Source organism: Panthera uncia, chromosome E3 (genome assembly GCF_023721935.1).
Source record: "Panthera uncia isolate 11264 chromosome E3, Puncia_PCG_1.0, whole genome shotgun sequence".
In the NCBI taxonomy this organism is placed as follows: Eukaryota; Metazoa; Chordata; class Mammalia; order Carnivora; family Felidae; genus Panthera; species Panthera uncia.
This window is the reverse complement of record NC_064815.1, coordinates 19314737-19338554: the sequence shown is the minus strand read 5'-3', so window position 1 is coordinate 19338554 and position 23818 is coordinate 19314737. Positions and strand designations below refer to the sequence as shown.

Below are 23818 nucleotides of genomic sequence, written 5' to 3'. Positions count from 1 at the left end.
GACTGAGCCACCCAGGTGCCCCAAGAACTTTTATTCTTGAAAAGACTTAGAGAAAAGGCAAGTCAGGTAAGTGAGAGAGGATTTGTGAAATACATATTAAACTGTACATAAAAATATGTAGAGAATTCCTAAAGATCATTAAGGGAAAAGCAAATAATTCAGTAGGAAATAGGGTAAAAGACTTAACTAGGCATTTTATAAAACAGTGCAGTTGCAAATACCATATGGAAAAGTGTTTACTCTCATTAGTTTTTAAGTACATATGAATCTTAACCATAATGAAACATCACTGTGCATCTACAAGAAAACACTAAAATTTTAAAAGATTGATTCTAACAAATGCTGTGGGGAATAAGTTTAGGAATTCCCTGAGCCTGCACTGATGGGCTAACAAGGCACCTTTCTTTTGTTAATCAGCTCTGCTCTGGGCAGCATCACCCGCAGCACAGTGGTCTATAGCCCTATTTACCTGTTTACCTAATTTGGTCCTTCCTTCCTCTGAAAGCAGCTTTCTGCTATAGTACTAAGTTGGGGGGTGCTTTCACCCTGAACACTCTGAATCATGCTTACCTAATATACCTTTGTATTGGGTGCCTTTGCCCCCCCTTTCTATTCTGGGGGACTTTTCCCCCCCTTACTTTATTCTGGGGGGCCTTTGTCCCCCCACCCCCACTCTATTCTGGGGGCCTAATCTTGTTTACCCAAGCTTGGGTGTGAGCATTCTATGGCTCTGTAATTCTTTATGCCTTGTTAGCCCATCGGTGCAGGCTCAGGGAATTCCTAAGTTTATTCCCCACAACTGGCAATGTGCAACAAGGGAAATTCTCATATATCCATTGGTGAGACAATAAACTGGTATAATCACTTTGGAAACCTCTTTGGCATTATCTCCTAAATTTAAACATACAAATACCCTTTGACCCATCACTTTTACTCTGTGAAGGAAAAGATTAACTCAGCAGGCCCAGGTTGCTCACATGGTGCATATTCCAATGAAAGGTCTGTTTTCAGGACTGGCTATTGCTTGGCTCTCGGATCTGAGTTCTGAGTGCTCTGTCTATAATGTTTGTGCACAATTGGACCAGGCTGTACCAGTATGAGTAGATAGTTTATGTTAATAATTTATTTATGGTGAACACCTGCTTTTTCTCTGCGGGGTCTGGAGCATGAGAAACTGAAGCTAGTCATGCAGGCACTACATGCCTGTGACCAATCCCCAGTAAAAACCCTGGATACAAAAGCTCAAGTGAGCCCCCTGGTTGGCAACAATCCGTATGTGCTGTCACATATATTGCTAGGTGAATGAAGCATATCCTATGTCACTCCATTAGAGGGGACATTTGAAGATAGCACCTGGTTTCCTCCGGAGTTCAATCCTAAGTGCCTTTTCCCCTTGCTGATTGTACTTTGTATCCTTTTTCGGTAACCAACTGTAACTGTGAGTATAAGAATTATGGATTACTGTGAGTAGTCTTGGCAACTCCTAGCATAACTCTCAGGAATATTCTCAACAAAAATGTACATTCATTTTTACCTAAAGAAATTCACAAGGATATTTAAAAAAATTTTTTTTAACATTTATTTATTTTTGAGACAGAGAGAGACAGAGCGAATGGGGGAGGGTCAGAGAGAGGGAGACACAGAATCTGAAACAGGCTCCAGGCTCTGAGCTTTCAGCACAGAGCCTGACGCGGGGCTCCAACCCATGGACCGTGAGATCATGACCTGAGCCGAAGTCGGCTGCTCAACTGACTGAGCCACCCAGGCGCCCCCACAAGGATATTTTATATCAATATTAAAACATTCCTAAAACTACAAACAACCAAAATGTCCAAATAGTTATATAATCAAAGTATAACATCAAATAACAAAAATGAACCACTGTGAAATCCAACATGAATCCCATAAATATTACATGAAAGAAACCAGACAAAAATGAATACTGTCAGTGCCCTCAAGCAAAAGACTACCAGAAATATAGCTGTAGTTGAACATGCCGAGTTTATTACTCATTTCAAGCAAGGACAAACCCACATCATGGGGAAATGTGGGGTGTCTCAGTAAAAGAGCACTGGAAACCATACGTGATTAAGGAGTTTGCTCTGGATTGGGTGCTGCCAACAAGAAGGGATGATTCTATGACTTTATCGTACCTAGAGGAAGGCAGACAAGAAGCAAGACTAAAGCGATTATTGGTAAGAAAGCAGTAGTCACTCATATTAGACAAGAGGTGGATATTTGATATTCTGTGGTTTGCAAAGTAACCGTAATTTTCTCCATGCTTAGACAAAAGTATCAAGGGGTCTTGTCTTTTCTCAGTTCATTATGGTTAAAAAGTAATACTGTCCAATGTTGGTATTTTGTGAGATCATTTAAAAAAAATTTTTTTTAAATGTTTATTTATTTTTGAGACAGAGAGAGACACAGCATGAGCAGGGAAGGGGCAGAGAGAGAGGGAGACACAGAATGTGAAGCAGGCTCCAGGCTCTGAGCTGTCAGCACAGAGCCCGACGCGGGGCTCGAACTCACGAACTGTGAGATCATGACCTGAGCCGAAGTCGGATGCTTAACTGACGGAGCCACCCAGGCGCCCCAAGATCATTTATATCAAATAGGAGACCAGCATGTCCTAGTGGTGAGCACAAAGCCAGCTTTTAATAAACTGTTGCCTAGATGCTGTGTGTGATCAGTTCCTGTTTGTCACAGACTGATTTTTCTTTCCTCAATATGTATTGTATGACTCCATTTATATGAAACTTAAAAACAAGCAAAATCAAATCCATTATAAATTCAGGACAGAAGTTATGGTTAGAAAGGAGGAGGGAATGATTTGGAGGGGCAGGAAGGAGGCTGTTGGGGGTACACTTACTGTCTCCTTGAAAAGGAAAAGAAGCATCTCTGGGTTAAAACATGATCCCATTTACAATTGTACCAAGAACCACAAAATACCTAGGAATAAACCTAAGCAAAGATGTAAAAGATCTGTATGCTCAAAACTATAGAAAACTTATGAAGGAAATTGAAGAAGATACAAAGAAATGGAAAACATCCCATGCTCATGGATTGGAAGAGTAAATATTGTTAAAATATCAATAGTACCCAAAGCAATCTACACATTCAATGCAATCCCAATCAAAATTGCACCAGAATTCTTCTCAAAGCTAGAACAAAGAATCCTAAAATTTGTGTGGAACCACAAAATACCCCAAATACTCAAAGTAATATTGAAGAAGAAAACCAAAGCAGGAGGCGTCACAATCCCAGACTTTAGCCTCTACTACAAAGCTGTAATCATCAAGACAGTATGGTATTGGCACAAAAACAGACACATAGACCAATGGTCCAGAATTGGACCCACAAATGTATGGCCAACTAATCTTTGACAAAGTAGGAAAGAGTGACCAATGGAAAAAAGACAGTCTCTTTAGTAAATGGTGCTCGGAGAACTAGACAGCAACATGCAGAAGAATAGAACTAGATCACTTTCTTACACCATACACAAAAATAAACCCAAAATGGATGAAAGACCTAGATGTGAGATAGGAAACCATCAAAACCCAAAAGAAGAAGGCAGGCAACAACCTCTTTGACCTCACCCACAGCAATTTCTTGCTCAACACATCTCCTCCAAAGGCAAGGGAATTAATAGCAAAAATGAGCTATTGGGACCTCATCAAGATAAAAAGCTTCTGCACTGCAAAGGAAACAACCAACAAAACTAAAAGGCAACCAACAGAATGGAAAAAGATATTTGCAAATGACATATTGGATAAAGGGCTAGTATCCAAAATCCGTAAAGAACTTACCAAACTCAGCACCTGAAAAACAATCCAGTGAAGAGATGGGAAAAAGACATGAAAAGACATTTTTCCAAAGAAGACATCCAGATGGCCAACAGACACATGAAAAGATGCTCAATGTCACTCCTCATCAGGGAAATACAAATCAAAACCACATTGAGATACCACCTCACACCAGTCAAAGTGGCTAAAATGAACAACTCAGGAAACTACAGATGCTGGAGAGGATGTGGAGAAACAGGAACCCTCCTGCACCATTGGTGGGAATGCAAACTGGTACAACGACTCTGGAAAACAGTGTGGAGGTTCCTCAAAAAATTAAAAATAGAACACTATGACCCAGCAATAGCACGACTAGGAATTTATCCAAAGGACAGAGGAGTGCTGATTCACAGGGGCACATGTACCCTAATGTTTACAGCAGTGCTTTCAACAATAGCCAAATTATGGAAAGAGCCTAAATGTCCATCAACTGATGAATGGAAAAATAAGATGTGGTTTATGTATACAATGGAATACTACTTGGCAATGAGAAAGAATGAAATCCTGCCATTTGCAGCAACGTGGATGGAACTGGAGAGTGTTATGGTGAGTGAAATAAGTCAGTCAGAGAAAGACAGATATCATATGTTTTCACTCATATGTGGATCTTGAGAAACTTAACAGAAGCCCATAGGGGAAGGGAAGGGGAAAAAATAGTTACAAACAGAGAAGGAGGGAGGCAAACCATAAGAGACTCTTAAATACACAGAACAAACTGAGGGCTGATGGGGGGAAAATGGGTGATAGGCATTGAGGAGGGCACTTGTTGGGATGAGCACTGGGTATTGTATGTAAGCGATGAACCATGGGAATCTATCCCAAAAACTAAGAGCACACTTTACACACTGTATGTTAGCCAGTTTGACAATAAACTATATTAAATAAATAAATAAACAAACAAATAAATAGCTAGCAGAAACAAACTGGCAATAGCCTGCACAACCTTCATTCAATTATGAAACATGATCAATAGATTTTTGCTACAATATGAAGCCTTTGTATACTCTCGTCTATCAATTTATTATTTATGAGAAAGTGTCATTTGTTAAAATGCAAAATATATTAGGTGAAAAATACATGAAGGTTCACATGAAGGCCACTGATGTTTATCCAAGAGTTCAAGTCCCCAAAATGAATGTCTGAACAAAGCAACACTGAACTTCTATCAAATTCAACTACTCTGATTCAACAAAAACAAAAGAATATAGGAAAATTTGGGGATGGTATCTATGTCTCTAAGAAAGTGGACATAAACGGTTGATTAAAAAAAAGAAATCTAGGAATTTCTCAGTAGTTGAAACACCCAAGATCACTCTGATGTTTTAAAAATTACCATAAGGGCATCTGGGTGGCTAAATTGATTAAGCATCCAACTCTTGATTTTGGCTCAGGTCATGATCTTATAGTTTGTGGGTTTGAGCCCTGCATCAGGTTCTGTGCTGACAGCGCAGAGCCTGCTTGGAGTTCTCTGTCTCCTCCTTTCTCTGCGCCTCCCCTGTTTGCATGCTCTCTCTCAAAAATAAATAAATAAATAAATAAACACTTCTTTAAAATGTCATAAAATACACATATTCAAAAAATAAGCAAGGAACAAGAGAATATTTTAATATAGCAGGCAGGTTAAAAAGAGCCAAAAATATAACTGTTAAAGTTAAAATGTATTGGGTAGGTTAAAGAGAATAGAAACAGATGAAGAGAGAATGAGAGAATTAGAAAATGAATCCAAAGAAATTACCCAGAACATAGCAGACAGACAAGACAGAAAACATGAAAGAGATGTTAAAATATTTAGAGGGCAGAATGAAACATTTTAATATTCAACTAACTGTGGAGTCCAATGACAAACTGGAGAAAATGGAAGAAACACAACTTTCAAGGAGAAATGGCTGAGAATTTTACAGAAGTATTGAAATATAGGGATTTGCCTAAAATAGGTACACAGAGCCAAATAAATAAAAGAAAAAAGCCACTGTTAGATATATTGTAGTAAAATAGTACAGTTGTGTGTATGTACATGTATCTCCCTATATATACATAGGGACACTCACCTGATAAAGATCTTAGATGCAAGTACTCAAGAAAAAGGCAAGTGGTAAACATGTACATAAACATAAATAAATATTGTCTACAGATAATAATAATGATTCTAACAAGTGGGGTTAAAAAAAAGAACTGAAATAGTCAACAGTAACAGCAAAAGCATTAAAAGGGTGGTTATCTAAGGGTAAATGTTTATGTGGAGATTTAAAATATCAAACAGCTTTACATTTTATCAGGTAGAGCTTGGACAGTAATACTTTAAGACTAACAAAAGAATATACGTCTAACTTCTAAAACAGGAGGGGAAGATGGAATTTTAAAAATCAAGCAAAAAGAGAGATAGCTAGAACACAAAAGAAGTGGGGAAAATAAGAAAATACTTGAAAATAGAGTTTTAAAAAGTAAGGACAGGGGCTCCTGGGTGGCTCAGTTAGTTGAGCATCTGACTTTGGCTCAGGTCATGATCTCATGGTTTATGGGTTCAAGCCCCACTTTGGGCTTTGTGCTGCCAGTGTGGAGCCTGCTTTGGATTCTGTCTCCTCCTTTCTGTCCCTCCCCTGCTCGTGCTTTCTCTCTCTCAAAAAGAAATAAACATAATAAACATAATAAGCATAATAATAATAATAATAATAATAATAATAAAGTAATCCTAATAAATGTAGAAAACTTGCTAGAAAAAGGATATTTGCCAGATTAAATACAATTCTAGCTACAGGCTAAGAAACCATTCAAACATAAAGACTTAGAAATGTTGAAATTTACAAAATAGAAAAAGATATACAAGGGAAGTTACAACCAAAGTCAGGGTAGCTATATAAGTACTAAAAAAAAAAAAAAAAGTCTTTTAAAGATAGGGTTGCCAAATTTAGTGAAAATAAACAAAACCGAGGACTATGTAAGTTAAATTTGTATTTCAGATAAATGATGAATAGTTTTTAACATTACTTAGGACATACACTAAAATTTATTTGTTGTTTATCTGAAATACAAATTTAATTGGGAATTCTGTATTTTATCTGGCAACTCTACTGTAAGACAAAAAGCATTTTTAGTGACAGAATCTTTAGATTATGATAAAGTGCTCAATTTGCCAAGAAATGGTAATGATTGTAAACTTGTAAGCTCCCAATAAAGTAGCCTCAAAATAAAGCAAACTTTGACAACTTCATGAAGAAATGGACAAACCTGGAGTGCCTGGGTGGCTCAGTTGTTGAGCATCTGACTTCAGCTCAGGTCATGATCTCGCAGTTTGTGGGTTCGAGCCCCACATTGGGCTCTATGCTGACAGCTCAGAGCCTGGAGCCTGCTTCGGATTCTGTTTCTCTCTCTGTCCTTCCTCTCTTTCAGAAATGGACAAACCCGTCACGGTGGACAAAACCTCTATCTTGTCTCTCTGTGCTGTCAGTGGCTGCTTTCCTCAGGAGCTACGGCACCCAAGTGCAGTTCCTCCAGGTTTCCACCACAGTGGCAAGTGGCAAGTGGCAAGTGGCAAGTGGCAAGGCCTCTCTGCAGGCCTACGGGTGGTAATGGCTTCTCTTTCTTTCTAGTTATTGGCCCTTTCTCATTCCTTGTTGACTCTTAACCATGGCCACATTTCAGTAAAGCAACCCTTCAATAAAATCTTGTTGACTAAACTCTTTAAAGTGTGCCATCTGTTTCCTGTCACTATCCTAACAAATACAAGTAGGTGCAGAATTATGGAGAGTGTAATAGTGTTGGAAAAATCAGCCTCTTGTGATTATCATAATAAAGACTGCTGTGGGCAAAAATCATCAGTGGTTGCTAAATCTAGGTTGAAAAGTCTAATGAAAAGCAAGATATTCACACAGTCTTAAAGTGTAAAGTTGCTTTAATTGAAAGGGAGAAAATAATAAATGTAGAGTGGAAACACTGGAAAAAACACCTTCACAAACAGAAAAATTAACATCCCCAAGGAGGAACAGACGAACATCATATGCCTCCAGATATGATTCCTTAAGAATGAAACAAAACCATGTATCTAGTATCCTGCTGGGAATGTACAGTCTGATTTAACCATGAGGAAACATCAGACAAACCCACAGTTAGGGACACTGTATAAAATAACTTGCCTCAATTCTTCAAAAATGTCAATGTCATGAAAGACAGAACATATGAGGAAATGTTACAGATTAAAGGGAACTGAAACAACAACTTGGAACTAAACACAATATGTTACCTTAGACCAAAACCTATACTGGTAGGGGGGAAAAACTAGAAAATACATTACTGGGACAATTGACAACACTGAAATACAGACCATAAATCAGATAAAAGCATTATGTCAAGGTGAAGGTTTCTGAATTTGAGAACTGTACCAAAGTTATGTAAGAAAATATCCTCACTCTTAAGAAACATTAAAAGCAAAGGGGCATGGTGTATACAATATATCGTCAAGTTATAAATGAATAAATAACATAATACAATATAGTGTGTATATGTGTGTTATTGTAAAATGAGAAAACAGAAGTAAACCTAGGAAATATATTTTATACACATACAGAGAGCGAAAGAGAGGAGGAGGAGAAGTAGTAATAGTAGGGGGAGGTTGGTGAAGGACAGAATTATGGCCAAAAGATACAAAATGACTAAATCTAGGAAAGGATATACAGGAGTTCTCTGTATTGCTCTTGCGACTTTTCTCTCTGTTTTAAATTATTTCAAAGGAAAAAGTGCTATGGATATTGCTCCATGAACACTCTTTGTTACACTTGAAAATATGATGAAAGATATTGATTCTATTTCCAGGAAAATCAATTTGCATCGACATACATAAGTTTGCATATTATTTTAGGGAGTTCAAAGATACCATAGACTATGTGCACGTTAAGAACCGTTGCTCCATTATTTCTAACATCCAGTACTGCAAAAGAGAATTCTGCCATCAGCATAGTTTTTATTTTTTTGTAGGTAACCTATTATTTTCTGTCTCATTATATGTAGGTTCCCCCCCCCACAATATTTGAAATTTTAGAAATACCACCAAATATGGTACCGACATGTTTTTTTCATATGTTCTTTAGAAAATGGTAAGCCCTTTTATTCTTCAGGTCATTTTCAGCCTTAGAAACTTTCTTTACAATGACAAATTTGATTGATGCTTCTGTTCCATTTCTTCTGATTTTTCCTTTGGAGATTTCTATTCACTGGTTAATTTTCAATTTTCTGTCTTTCATATGCGTACTTTTTTCTACCTATCATTTCCATCTCTGTCCTTTCAATGTTCATTCTAGAAGAACACCCCAAGTGTGGTCTCTATGTCATTAATTTGACTTTTTTTTTTTTTTTTTTGTAGCATCAGTTCTGCCCTTTATCACATGCTTCTTATACTCCAGATATGTTGTTTACCTGGAGCTGTGACTTGAGAATGGATACAGAAAGACAGAGTGACTATAGAAAGAGGGGAGAGATACCAGGGTTAGGATGTTTTGCAGACCAGCTAACAACTCTAACTTCTTCATTTTCTAGTCAGGGCAGCCCTTTCAATCTGGAGTTAGAAATGGATAGTAAAGGTGAGTCCAATCCTTGGTTTGCCTTCTTTGTGGCCATTGGTAAAGCTGGGATTAAGGAAGTGACATGAGGGGTGCTTGGGTGGCTTAGTCAGTTAAGTGTCTGACTTCAGCTCAGGTCATGATCTCACAGTTCATGAGTTCCAGCCCCACATCAGGCTCTGCAATGACTGTGGGGAGCCTGCTTAGAACCCTCCATCTTCCTCTCTCTCTGCCCTCCCCTTCACACATGTTCTCTCAAAAATAAACATTAAAAAAAAAAAAAAAAAAGGAAGTGACATAAATGTGGTCCTCAATGTAATCAATGATGAAATTATTGGAAAATTTCCCCATTCTTTAGCATAAAGCTCTTTCATATCTTTGTTCCTCTTTATTAAAGTTTTAAGGAATTTTTATTTAAAAATTTTAAACATTTTTATTCATTTATTTTTGAGGGGGTAGGGGCAGACAGAGAGAATCCCAGGCAGGCTCCATGGCATCAGTGCAGAGCCCAATGTGGGGCAAAACTCTCGAACTGTAAGACAATCATCTGAGCTGAAACCGAGAGTTGGACACAATTGACTGAGCCACCGAGGTGTCCTTCTTTATGGAATTTTAAACGATTGGAGGGGTGCCTGGGTGGCTCAGTTGGTTGAGTGACTGACTCTTGATTTTGGCTCAGGTCATGATCTCACAGTTAGTGGGTCTGAGCCTTGTGTCAGGCTCTGTGCTGACAGAGCAGAGCCTGCTTGGGATTCTCTCTCTGCCCTTCCCCCACTCATGTGTGTGCTCGCATGCTCTCTCTCTCTCAAAATAAATAAATAAATAAACTAAAAAAAAAAGGCCAGGAGGCACCTGGGTGGCTCAGTTGGTAAGCATCTGACTCTTGATTTCAGCTCGGGTCATGATTTCACAGTTCATGAGATCAAGCCCCACGAAGGGTTCTGTGCTCACAGCACAGAGCCTGCTTGGGATTCTCTCTCTCCACCCCTCCCCTGTGTGCTGTCTCTCTCTCTCTCAAAATAAATAAACATTTTAAAAAATGGTAATTGGAAAAAGCTGTTTCAGGCACTGGAAATCTGATACCAAGTTAGCCTAGAAGTGTCTTTTCCCATATTTTCCCCTGATGAGGAGCACAGGGTAAAAAAATGACTTCTAATTATTCTGGTTTATTATATTCCCATCATAGATGTGAATCGTCTAAGAGTTAGATATTATTGTTTAGTACAATCATTTCTGAATGTTTACAATATGTATTAATTGACATAAAGAGAATTGGTTTCTTTCCATAAAATTCCAAGGGAAACTGTAAATAGCTACCCAACCAAACCTCTTGGCGGCAAATGTTCTCTTTCTCAAAAGGTGGTCTCACTAATGAAGGCAGAAAGAGAAAAATGAGAGGAACGACAGAACCTGCTTCTTTTGTTTAAGAGACTGGATTCCTCACAGGCCTTCAGATAGGGTCACACCTGAAAACAACTGATGTTAAAGCTGGTTTAAATGTATTATATCAGAAATGACTTGTACACACAACAAAGGGGCTCCTTTGACATCTGATCTAGGTAAGTAAAAAACAAAGAAGATGACTCATTTTATACAGCAAAAAAGCAAATATGGATGCATGAAACTCATTACCCCCAAGAGGATTTCTGGCAGAAAACAAATTATTGGTATACACTTATGAATGACTGTGCCAAAATGGTGACAGAGAATGAGACAAGATTTGACTTTGAATGATGAGTCACAAAGAGCACAGTCTTGCTGTGGCTACTCCCTTGGGGTAGTCTCAGATTTTAGACTGACCCAGTGGACAAATTCCTGGGTTTCTAAGACCAGTTTTTATGCCTTTATTTTATTACAAATTTTTAATGTTTATTATTTATTTTTGAGAGAGAGAGAACGTGCAAGCAGGGGAGGGGCAGAGAGGGACACACAGATGCAAAGCAGGCTCCAGGCTACGAGCTGTCAGCACAGAGCCTGACAAGGGGCTCAAACTCACAAACCGTGAGACCATGACCTGAGGCAAAGTTGGATGCTTAACCGACTGAGCCACCCAGGTGCCCCCAGTTCTTATGCCTTTAAAACACAATGGAAAATTTTCTGTCATCTTATCATGATCTTATTATTATTTCTACGTCATGTCTTTTCTAAATACCTACATCTTCTTCCTGTATACAAACCCATCTTTGCTTCTTCAGAAGCAACTAGGTGTTATGCCTAGAACACTTATTTACTTATTACCTGTTTAATAATTGAAGCCTTAAAATGATACATCTAAACGCTGACTGAAGTATTCTGAGAGATGGTAAAATGTACAACTCTGAACTTCCTCATACATTCTTCATAAAATGCCCTAAGGAAACAATTCTGCCTATTTTCAAAGTCAAGGCAAAACTCTTGGGCAGGGAGGGAAGCCAAATTAAGGAACTGAACTTAATTCTACAGTTGTTGCTTTGAAGGTCTATGAAAATTTTAAAAGAGTAAGTATTCTTTTAACTAAAACAGCTAAAATTTGAGTACAAAAAAATCAAGGAAATGAGGAATAGCTAAAGATTTATCATCCTCCAAATTCACCAAGAATAGTATTAGTTGGAATATTCCTACTATGGCCCAGAAGCCCAATTAAAGGAAAGGAGTCCAAGGGGGAATTTTTCCTGGATGTGAATTATACGATGTCTCACATAACTGTGGCAAGAGCAGAGTCGAAGATGATATTCACAGACAGCCAGAACCAGGACTTCAAATAATGCCAGACTCTCTTGGACTCCCTCTGCTTGCCTCACTGGGTGGGCTTTATTCCTGCTACACACTGAAGAGTAGGAGTCCACTAGCATTAACTGCTAGTTACTGCTTAACGCTACAATAACAGAATAACTGGTTAAAAGTAGCTCAAACATATAAGAAGTCCAGAGGTGAAGTGAATGGTCATTCCTGAGCTGTGCTCAGTAGCTCAGAAATCAAGGGTCTCAGGCCCTTTCCTTGTCTTCCTTTTATCATCTTCAGGGTATCAGTGATACCTTCTCTTACAACCTCAAGACGGCTGCAGCACAGCCATGCATAATGTTCTTCCATAGCAGTGTTCAAAAAGCAGGAGGGGAAGGATGAGCTCTTTTCACAGAATTCTTTATTTTTTTTCCAGAAAATTCAATGTCTCCCAGAAAACTCTAAAAGACATCTCCTTACATAGCTTTGCCTAAGTAAAAATTGGCCACATCCTTATCCCACCTCTAAGAAAGTCTGGAAAAATTAATATCAGGAATTTTTAGTTTATTTTTTAAGAGATAGTTCCTACTACAGGAAAAGATGGAATGGGCAAGCAAAAATGTCTAACACTTCTACTAACAGTTCCTATGCCTTATATCAAGTTCCTTCTTGCTTGCAACTGTGGGTTCTACACCCTGATATCTGCTTTTCCATTTGACTATTTGCTCTGCATTAGTACTGTCTATTCAGGTTTCCAACGCATATTCCATTTATACTTTGATCTGCTTTTCAGCTCTCTCTTCAGGTTTAGTAACAAGGTCTTTAAACTGTTTTCTGGCTTGACTCATGTGCCCTGAGGACTCTGTTCCTCCTACCTGCTCAGTGACTCATAGATGCTTCAAGTATAGATGATCATATCCTATCTCACCCCTACTTTAGATTCCTACTCAGTGTAATGAACAACTCCATCGAGCTTCTTCCTACCAAGGAATGCGTTTGGTAAATAAGTTCAATTTTGGTCACCAAGTTTCAGGTCTCTGTGAGCACGTAGGTGGAAGGATTCAAATGGCAGATGGAAATATAGAGCTCGGAGCTTAGGAAAGAAAACCACTAGGAGATACCAAATTTATGATCATCAGCAAATAGGCTGTAATCGAAGCCACATAAGGGGCGCCTGGGTGGCTCAGTCAGTTAAGTGTCCGACTTTGGCTCAGGTCATGATCTCATGGTTTGTGAGTTTAAGCTCGGCATTGGGTTCTGTGCTAACAGCTCGGAGCCTGGAGCCTGCTTCAGATTCTGTCTCTCCTTCTCTCTCTGCCCCTTCCCCGCTTGTACTATGTTTCTTTCTCTCTCTCTCAAAAATAAATAAACATTAAAAAAAAAAAAAGCCACACGAGTGGATGAGTTTGATTAAGGAGGCCACAAAACAGAAGTCCTTAATCTGATGGGCTTCAGGGACATCTATGAATTCACTGAAATTGTGGGTAAAATTCTGTGTATCTATGTGTCGGTATTTCTAAGATAGGAATCCATACATTTCATCATGTTCTCAATTAGGTTTATAAATCTAAAAAGATAGAGGGCACTATTTACTTAAATGTGCCACAATTTTGGATTAGAGACTATGATGGGAAAGAGTATGGAATATGTTAGTATTTAATTTCCAATTTACCCTCTGAGTCACAGCAACCACCAAGCACATGATTTTCTATTCAAAATTGGGCAATATGTCCCCAAAATATGCTGACTCAGAGACCAATACTTCCAGGCTACCCAGAACTGTATGAAAACCAGCACGTTTAGTCCTGGAGCTTTGGATTCTATATTCCTGGTCAAAATGTGAATTTCTTCCCACTCCCATCCCATAAATAAAGGGAACAATCTCCTGAGCCATCTTCTTTCTCTGGAGCCATTCTCACATCACATCTGACAATCAAAGATCACTTTCTAAGCATTACTTTAGGAAACTTCATGATCATCAATGCTGCATATAATAGCATCTGAATTTTTGCAGGCAAAAAAGCTTTGAAAAAACATAGGATTTGGATTACAAGAAGGGCTACGAAACCCAACCCCACAAAACAGGAATGCCAGCTTGTATGCATTATCATGAAGTGCTCAAAAATGCAATTATAGTTCACACTTTATCTTTTTTTGGCTCAAAATTATTTGTCACTTTAGAAATAGAGATGGGGGAGGAAGGTTTTTATCCAGTGTGAATTCAGAAACCCTTTAAAAAGCCACAGATGTGTATGAAACAAATTCTCTAGTCACATGGATTCAAACCACAGCATTCTTCCCAACCTTTCAAGCAGACCAAGGATAATGTAGCCAGTCAACTTGCATGTAGGAAAACTATAGTGTCTATTGCCTGGAAAACCTCTAAACATCATTTGTACATATTTCTGGTTTATAAAAAACATTCTGATATCATACAAAAGAGAAAGCTAGGAATTACCAATTATCAAGAGATTATCAAGGACTATGATAATGGATGCTAGATTGATGTGTACTTCATCTTTAGCAGAATGTAAACCTTTTTAAAACTTCAGAGATGGTTCATAAAAGAATGTGTACATGTAGGTAATAACTGGAAAATGTTCAGCTACATTAATCAATGAAACCTATTAAAATCAGCAAAAATCAGAAATAAAATTACCTATATTATATGGATAGTCCAAAAGATTGAAAAGAAATTATCAACATGTATCAAGCAACTTAAAAAATTTCAGATACTTGGACCTGGTTTAATTCTACTTTTTTTAGTCTACGTTAGAAAAAGACACTAGGGGTGCCTGAGTGGCTCACTCATTTGAGTGTCCGACCCTTGATTTCTGCTCAGGGTTGTGGGATCAAGCTCTGCATCAGGCTGGGCTCCATGCTGAGCATAGAGCTTGCTTGGGATTCTCTCTCTTTCTGCCTCTAACCCTCTCCCTGACTTGCATTTTCTTTGTCTCTCTAAAAAAATAAAAAACAAAACAAAAAGAGACGAAAATGTAATTTGTACCAAAAAATGTATTTTGTGCAAAGATGTTCACTATAATATAATTTGTCAAACAAAATTGTAAGCAACAAAAGGAAAATGGTGAAATGAATTATAGGACATATACTAGGGAAATATATTTTATTTGTTCATTCATTTACTGACCTACTACTGTGCTTCAGAAAGGATTTGAGGTAGCTCATCTGGTAATATATTATGTAACCATGAAAAATTATGTTTAAAAAGCAACATGCTAACGAACATTAGGAGGAAAGGGCTGGATACAAAATCGTGTGTGTGTGTGTGTGTGTGTGTGTGTGTGTGTGCGCGCGCGCAAAAGTAAGATTATAAAACAATGCTATCTTACATTATACAATAAGCAGGGAAGGAAGGGAAAACCATAGAAATAAGAATGGTGTGTGTATGGTTGGTAACAGAGGCGAATTTTATTCTCTTATCTTTTTAATTTTATAAGTTGTATAAGTTTACATTCTTATAATAAAATGTAGATATGAAATCATAAAAAAGGATAAAGATTATGTAAAAAGATCTGCCTGTATATATGATGGTTTATAAGAAGACAGATAGCTCTTCCTATATAGCTACTATAAACTAAAAAAGGAAAATGAAAGTATATAATCCTTAAGAGAAAAAAATCTGCATGGAAATTAACCTCATGAAATGTAAGTGTGTTTGTCAATTAAAGGTATCGAAAGAAGGACAGAATAAAGAGATGATTTAAGATTGCAGAGACAGAAGGACACTGACACAAGCAAGAGAATACTTGAGAAAAGCAAGGAATTTTCATCTTGAAATCAAACAGCCTATCAGTGAACTTACACTAACATAGCTGTGTTGTTTAAACTGCAGTCTCAGACAAGAATGCATGTAGAGTCAGAGGGTAGAATTGTGGTTGCCAGGGGCTGGAAGGAGAGGGAATGAGTAATGACCGTGTAGTTTCAGTTTGGGAAGATGAACTTCCAGAACTTTTTTCATCTGGGTGGTGGCGGCAAGTACACAAGCAACGTGGGTATACTTAATACCGCCGAACTACACACCTATAAATTGTCAAAATGGTAAATTTAATGTTATGTATATTTTACCACAATAAAAAAAGAATACATTAAGGTCTGATTTGCAATAAATTACACTCGGAAATGTATATATTCAGATTAGCTGAGTTTTCAGCTTGTCTGAAACAATATTTTATAAAGATGTTAGCATAATTTATTAAGAGAAAAAGCTGTAATTACACTTTAATACAACTTTCAATCGCAAGGTTGCTTATTACACCTCTGTAATAATTCTTCTGATGTAGCCAGTGTTCGGTTTTCAAGTATCAAGAAATCATGCCTCATTTAAGCAAAGGTTTACAAGTAAAGTAAGCTATTAGGTTCAAAGGAAAAAAAAATCCTAGAAGTGAGGGCACTAATAATTCTGGTATTTCCAGCACATCTGTGGTAATCGGCTATGAGAATAAATCTCCCCAACAATCAGCACCATTCCTAGAAACTGCACAAAAAAGATTAAAGAACTGTCCCCATACTTCCTGGGAAGAGCCACAGTTACCCTTAAAATGCAGGAAGAGTTCTCATGATAAAGCATTCTACAAATAGAATTTCTCAAACTTAAAATAAATTTCTGATCACAAAAAATAAGAAGCAAAATGAAAAAAAAATGCTCAGGACCCAAATTCCATATTCAGTTTTCTCAATTCATTTTAAAAACTCTCACTTACCCTTCTAGTGTTTTCAAGAATTTTGGGATCAGGTTTTCCATAGTTAGGTGGATTGGCATATGGGTCATATCCAAGTTTGGCAAGCATGGGTGCAATCACTGCCATGTCTTGTAAAACATCTGGGGGTATCTTCCCAACCCATTTTGATAGCGCTCCTACATTGACTGGCTTGATGACTTGGTCTGTAGATCTCTCCACTCTGAAAACAATACAGTATGAATAAGTATTTATTTAGAATACCAATAAATAATATTAAAAGACCAATGGAAATTCTTTTTTTTTTTTTAATTTTTTTTTTCAACGTTTTTTATTTATTTTTGGGACAGAGAGAGACAGAGCATGAACGGGGGAGGGGCAGAGAGAGAGGGAGACACAGAATCGGAAACAGGCTCCAGGCTCCGAGCCATCAGCCCAGAGCCTGACGCGGGGCTCGAACTCACGGACCGCGAGATCGTGACCTGGCTGAAGTCGGACGCTTAACCGACTGCGCCACCCAGGCGCCCCTGGAAATTCTTTTTGATAACTTTAACAATTATAAGTGTCTCAGTTATAAATCTATTGAGAAAGAAGACACTAATCGGGCTTGACACTATTTACCAGGCTTTTTTTTTTAATGTTCTAAGTTTGACAGTTATTATTGGCAACTTCATATTTCTAGAAACAGGAAAAACGGTCAGCTGAAAACATCTGTACAAATTACAACATCCAGAAAAAATAAAGCTAAGATTTCTTAGGAAAACAGCCAATCAACTTACTTGAAAGGCATCAAAATTAAACAAACAAATAAATAAATAAGATGGATAGATGAATGACTAGAGGGATAAACAGATGGACAAAGAGATATGTGATAAAGCAAATACAGCAATATATTAATTATAGTTAGTAGGTGTAATTCTTTCAATTCTTTGTATGTTTGAAATTTTTCATAATAAAATATTAGGAGGAAAATAGCCAGCATAATCCACTAAGAATGCAAAATATTCATTTGTTCTATTTTTCCTTTTTTCCTTTTTTTAAAGTTTATTTTGAGAGAGAGAGAAAGAGAGCCAAGCAAGCGCAAGGGAGGGGCAGAGAAAGAGGGAGAGAAGGAGAATCCCAAGCAGGCTCCTGCAGTTAGCACAGAGCCTGACGCAGGGCTCGAACTCAGGAAATCATGAGATCATGACCTGAGCTGAAATCAAGAGTCAGATGCTTAGGGGCGCCTGGGTGGCTCAGTCGGTTAAGCGGCCGACTTCAGCTCAGGTCATGATTTCGCGGTCCGTGAGTTCGAGCCCCGCGTCGGGCTCTGTGCTGACAGCTCAGAGCCTGGAGCCTGTTTCAGATTCTGTGTCTCCCTCTCTCTGACCCTCCCCCATTCATGCTCTGTCTCTCTCTGTCTCAAAAATAAATAAACGTTAAAAAAAAATTAAAAAAAAAAAAGAGTCAGATGCTTAATTGACTGAGCCACCCAGGCGCACCCCTGTTCTATTTTCTGTTGACTTCCTGAAGAACACTTTTTTATAAGGAAGGAAAAGAAGTGCTGTTTATGATTTTCAGTATTTCAGAAAAAAATGTGTTCTATCTCTTGACCTAGAGATTTACTTTGTGCTTGTAGTGGTTATACTTACATATTTGACTAAATAACTCATACTCTTAGGATAAAATAAATAAATATAAATAAAATAAATATAAAATAACACCTAGATTTAAACTGGATCTGAATTAGCAGATTTTGGCCAAATGACTGCAAAACAAAAGTGCTTAAGAGAGTTTTATAATAACTAAGTCATTCAAATTAGTATTCTAATAAAAGGTAAAAACCCCTTTTTAACAGGTACATGTTTAACATGTACATGACCTCTCACTGCAGAGAGGTCTGCATCTGATGTTGAATCCTTCAAAGGGGCTCTACTCCTAAACAACAGACAAGAGAAAATAAAATGATTATTCCCTGGGATTCTGTGAGACCACTAGCTCCAAGTTTCCTTCCTGCTTCAATGATCACATTTCCTCCCTCTCTTAAAAATTTCTTCAGGACTCCACTTAACCCACTGCTCTTTCTACTCTATGCTTTTTCCCTGTATGGCTTGATATTTAATGATCTTTTCTTGACACCCTTGGGTTTTCCAGGCCAGGTCCAGTTTATAAATATTGCCCCAGCTTCAATATTAAGGGCACATCCTACTCACTCTCATAAATGTTCAAGTTTGTATGATAAATTCAAGTAATTTTAAGTAAATGATAAATATGGTCACCCTGCCCATATACCCCACACACACCTCAAAACTAAGATGGTCTAAAACGGGACCCATCATCTTCTGCTCAAGATCTGATCCCTTTTATGTACATCTTATATTGATAAATGGCACCACCACCTATCCATAAGGCAAAGCCAGAGATCTCAGATGGGGCAGGGAGAAAGAAAGCAAGGTCACTCCCAAGTTATCCAGTTCTACAGTCTTTATCTTTGAGTAAGACATCTCTCCTTCATTCCTACTGCCACTACCTCAGTTCTTATCACCATCACATCTCACCCAGATGATTACAAAACCTCCCAGTTTCCCTGCACTTAAACAGTTGGCTTCCTTGCCCAACTATCATTCCATCGAAACATAAGGAGGGTCTATGTCTTGTTAATCTATCACTGGCACCTAGCACATTAACATGTAATAGATGCTCAATTAATGTTTATTAAGTGAATGACTGAAAGCTTTTCATGGGGGGGGGGGGGGGAGGAACGCCCGTAAATTTAGTTTAGACAGACATGCTCAAGAAAAGTCAAGGATCATTTTTATAAGGAGATCAACTGACACAAGATGAACTAACCAGAAAACATACAAGTGCTAAACTGCATGATATTTTCTGTGGGGGCATTAGCAATGTTAGAGAATGGGAGTCATGTCTGCAGAAATAAACATCTCCAGAAAAATAAGGCTTATAGTAAACAAAGAATAACATTTTCTATTCATCCTATGTTAGGCTTGACATGTGATATCTAATTATAGATCCCTAAAACAACCTTAAGAGAAATATATCAGTCCCCATTTTTCAAATGTGTAAACTGAAATCCAGATAAGTGATTTATCCAGGGTCATACAGCCTGGAACAAGTGGAGTTAGAATTTGAAGCTCTGGTTCCAAAGCTCCAATTTTTCCCAGTTTCTCTTATTGATCTTCTTAATTTTTACATTCTGTGTTTCCCTGAAAACTTTACTCTTTTGTTCCTTACTGCATAGTGTGAGCAAGTTGGTTTGCCACAATGGTAAAAATACACAAATATACTATACATATATTAGGAATATATACAATGCTTTGCTGGTAATGTTTAACAACCTGATCTCCAGGGAGGGGAAAAGCCATGATTTGTTGCATTTACTGAGGTCCATAGCATAAATACCATACCTTCCATGGCTGATTTCAAACTACCAATGTGCCTCACCAACTGCAGAGTCAAGAAGAGATGTGCAAACTGGGCTCTTGACAGCCAGGGCAAGTCAGCTCTAGCAGACCACTGGGTATCTACAGGGCCATAATCTCCTATCTCAAATTCTGAGATCTAAAAAACTCTAAAAAGTAAACAGTTTCTTGCCTTCATCTGGCAGCAAAATATGACCTGAACTGATAGGAATCTATTTATAGTCATTATTCTAGTTGGCATAAACAACCAAACTCTTTGATGAAGAAATATTAATGTGTATGATTACACAGTGCTGACACAGAATAAGCAGAGGGTATTTTATAATATTATGTACATTATATGACCTTTCTGAGGTCCAAATATTTCTGAGTTTTGAAACATGTGTGTGTTAAGCTCTGGAGTCACACATAGGGTCTTGTATGTCATGACTGGGGAATTGACTTTATCTTGAAAATGATGGGAATGATAGAAGAGTTTTAATCATGGGACTGACATGATTAGGTTACTGCTAGAAGCATTCAATGCTGATAATTATAGGTAAGGCAGATTGAGGGACGGGGTAATCAAGGTCAGAAAAACTAGTAAAGATGTTTAACTATATATTGGAAAACTTGAGAAATTATTAATTCAGTAGAGCAAGTGATAGAAGTAGAAGGAAAACTCGACAGATTAAAAAAAACACTGATAAGACTTAGTGGCCAATTAGATATGGGGAAGAGGGGATGGAGTCTAGGTGAATTCAGATTAGATGTGAAGGGCAGAGTAGACAGTGTTATCACTCATTACAGTAGGTAGTATGGAGGAAAACCATCACAATGCTGTTGCTTTGTTTTGTTTTAGGAGTATAGAACCCAGAAAAAGAGGTAAATTGATGGTAATCAGAAAGTTACCAGAAGCCTAAAGAAACACTAGCGTTCACTAAGAGACTGGAATGTAGTATATGCTCAATAAACAATAGCTATTATTGTTTTTTTCATCCAGATTATAGCACTGTTCATAAGAAACATGAAAGCCATTGTTTGTCATTATGATCAAAGTAATAATTTAAAGTACAACCATCCCTTGTCTGAAAGTGACAGAACTCTAAAATGAAAGAATCTGGAAAGGTTTTTGTTATGTAACCACTGAGTCCAAAGATCCACTAGCAGCACATGCAGCTAAAGGGAAGAACTTGGGAAGGCCTACTACCTATCAGTCAGGTGTTTCTCTAGTGTTTCAGTAGTAATGACATTTTTTATTTATTGATCGTTAAAATTCAAATTAAACATTTTCTGAATACCCACTATGTGTCAGGTCAAGTGGTGGATACCAAGGATGCAAAAATGACTGACTAGATCATGGCCCTCCTCTCAAGAAGCTCAGAGTCCAGTAAGAGAGAAAAACAAATACATATGATTAATATGCAGCATAATAAATGTAATGACAAAAGCTAAAAACTATGTAAGTGATTCCAGATAACACAACTAAGCCGTTCTTCTCCTAGGGTGGGACATGAATCAGGGCAAATTGCCAAGCTGCTAAGGCAAGGGTTAGCAATGTATGGGCCACAGGCCAAATTCAGTCCCACTGCCTGTTTTTGTCTAGCCTTCAAGCTAAGAATGGTTTTTACATATTTAAATGGTTTTTAAAAACTCAAAAGAATATTTCTTAACACATGAAAATCATATGAAATTTCAATGTCATAGTTTTATTGGAATACAGCCATGCCCATTTGTTACACATTATCTATGGCTGCTCTTCAATGGCAGGGTTGAGTAGTTGAGGTAAAGACCATCTTGTTCCCCAAACCTAACATATTTAGTATTTAGCTCTTCATAGAAAAAAAACTGTCAATTGTAATCTGAGACTGCATTTTAAGGGCACGTAGGGTCTGTGTGGGGGAGTCTCGGGTGCTGTCCCTCATCACAGAAGGACCCCATCAACTTTTACACACAGGAGAGACCTGGTACACTTAGAAAGTGGAGAGTCAAGAATGTAGTGAAGCTGCTTGGGTGGGGAAGGTGAGAGGAAGAAAAGAAATAAAAAATAATGTTTACTTTGCACTTACCAGGTTCAAAAGAGTATTTGTTGAGCTACAGTATAAAAAAAAAACAAACAGAATGAAATAGAAAATAAATAAAAAACGAGAGGGTTGGTATGGTCCCAATCCTCCAGGAGGTCACTGCTTCATGAGCCACACAAACTTTCTACAATTAAACTTTTAGAGTTGCTTCTTAGTTCCAAATCAGCTCTTCAGGCTCACCTGTCCGCTCTTCCCAGGGGCTCTAGCTGTTTCGTTTGCCTTTTTCTATGAGGCAGCAAGGTCCAGTGGGAGAACGCAGACCTGGAAGTTGGGCCTGTGTGATCTAGCTTTGTGATCTAAGAAAACTGATCCTCAGAGACTGAGGATAATAGCCACTAATACTCAGTTTTAAAAAACATTCTTCAAAAGCAGAGATTGGCAAACTGTGGCCCAAATTTGCTCTGCTGCCTATTTTGTAAATAAAGTTCTACTCGAACACAGCCACATCCACAAGTTTCTGTACAGTCTATGGCTGTTTTTGCTGTAAGTCAGAGCTGAATATTACAACAGAAACTGTATGGCTTGTCAAGTCAAAAATACTTGGTCCTTTACAGAAAAAGTTTGTTGATCTCTGTTCAAAAGGATACAGTTATTAGAGAGAAATGAGCTTCGTTCAGAAAGCCTGATTTTCTTTCCTAGAGAACAACAACCTGCAGGCTGCATGCAGTTCATCAAATTCCCTTCACTTCTTCAGTCTTTCTAGAAATTAACCACCACTTACGCCTAATCGTACTAGGATATAAATTAGTTACCATACCACTAGTCTCACTGGGACCTTAACACATAGTGTCTGCTAGACTGGGATTTCTCAACACCCACAGCCTGGGAACAGCGCTGCAAGGCCAGATATCTGTGAATCAGCAGATTCTCCCCCAGTCCTAGGCATCGAGGCTCACTTCCCTCTGCAGTGCTCATAGTAGAAGGCACCTGCCCTCGGGGACAACGCCAAAATCTTGAAATGACTGAGGTGAATATAATCTTCCAAAACACTCATTTTAAAAGCATGGATCTTTCTTGAACCAGGCAGGCTGCCAAACCACAGGTATGAATTATGATACACAGCAACTACTACAGGAAACCAAATTCTCTGGACTAAAGGAAGCATCAGGGCTAGAATGGACAGGCAAAAAGGAATGGGTAAGAGTATATAATCCATATGGTTAGACTTATTAGACTAAAACAAAAGATGAAATACCATTAAAAGTCATGTTTTCAAAGACCATTTCACTCTTAGCAAATGCTTAGGTTATGTCTTGTGAAAGTGGATTTAGAGGCACCTGGGTGGCTCAGTCAATTAATAGATGACTCTTGATCTCGGCTCAGGTCATGATCCATGGTCTGTGAGACCGAGTCCCATGTTGGGCTCTGCGCTGACAGTGCAGAGCCTGCTTGGGATTCTCTCTCTCCCTCTCTCCCCTTCTCCTGTTTTCTCTCTCAAAATAAATAAACCTTAAAAAACTGTGTACACAACAGAAATGCAATTTTGTGATGTGTTATATATTCTCACAGAATCATATCAAAATGCTCACAATGACCGTGATGTGATTG

At 38.0% G+C, this 23818-nt stretch overlaps 1 protein-coding gene across 2 annotated transcripts in view; it reads right to left on the bottom strand.

Moving 5' to 3' along the window:
* TPST1 (tyrosylprotein sulfotransferase 1) overlaps positions 1–23818 on the bottom strand; it is a 166492-nt gene that overhangs the window by 43673 nt on the left and 99001 nt on the right. For both annotated transcript variants that reach the window (XM_049639190.1, XM_049639191.1), the window contains exon 3: positions 16813–17011. In XM_049639190.1, the coding sequence (XP_049495147.1) occupies positions 16813–17011 (199 nt within the window). The remainder of the gene's footprint in view (positions 1–16812; positions 17012–23818) is intronic.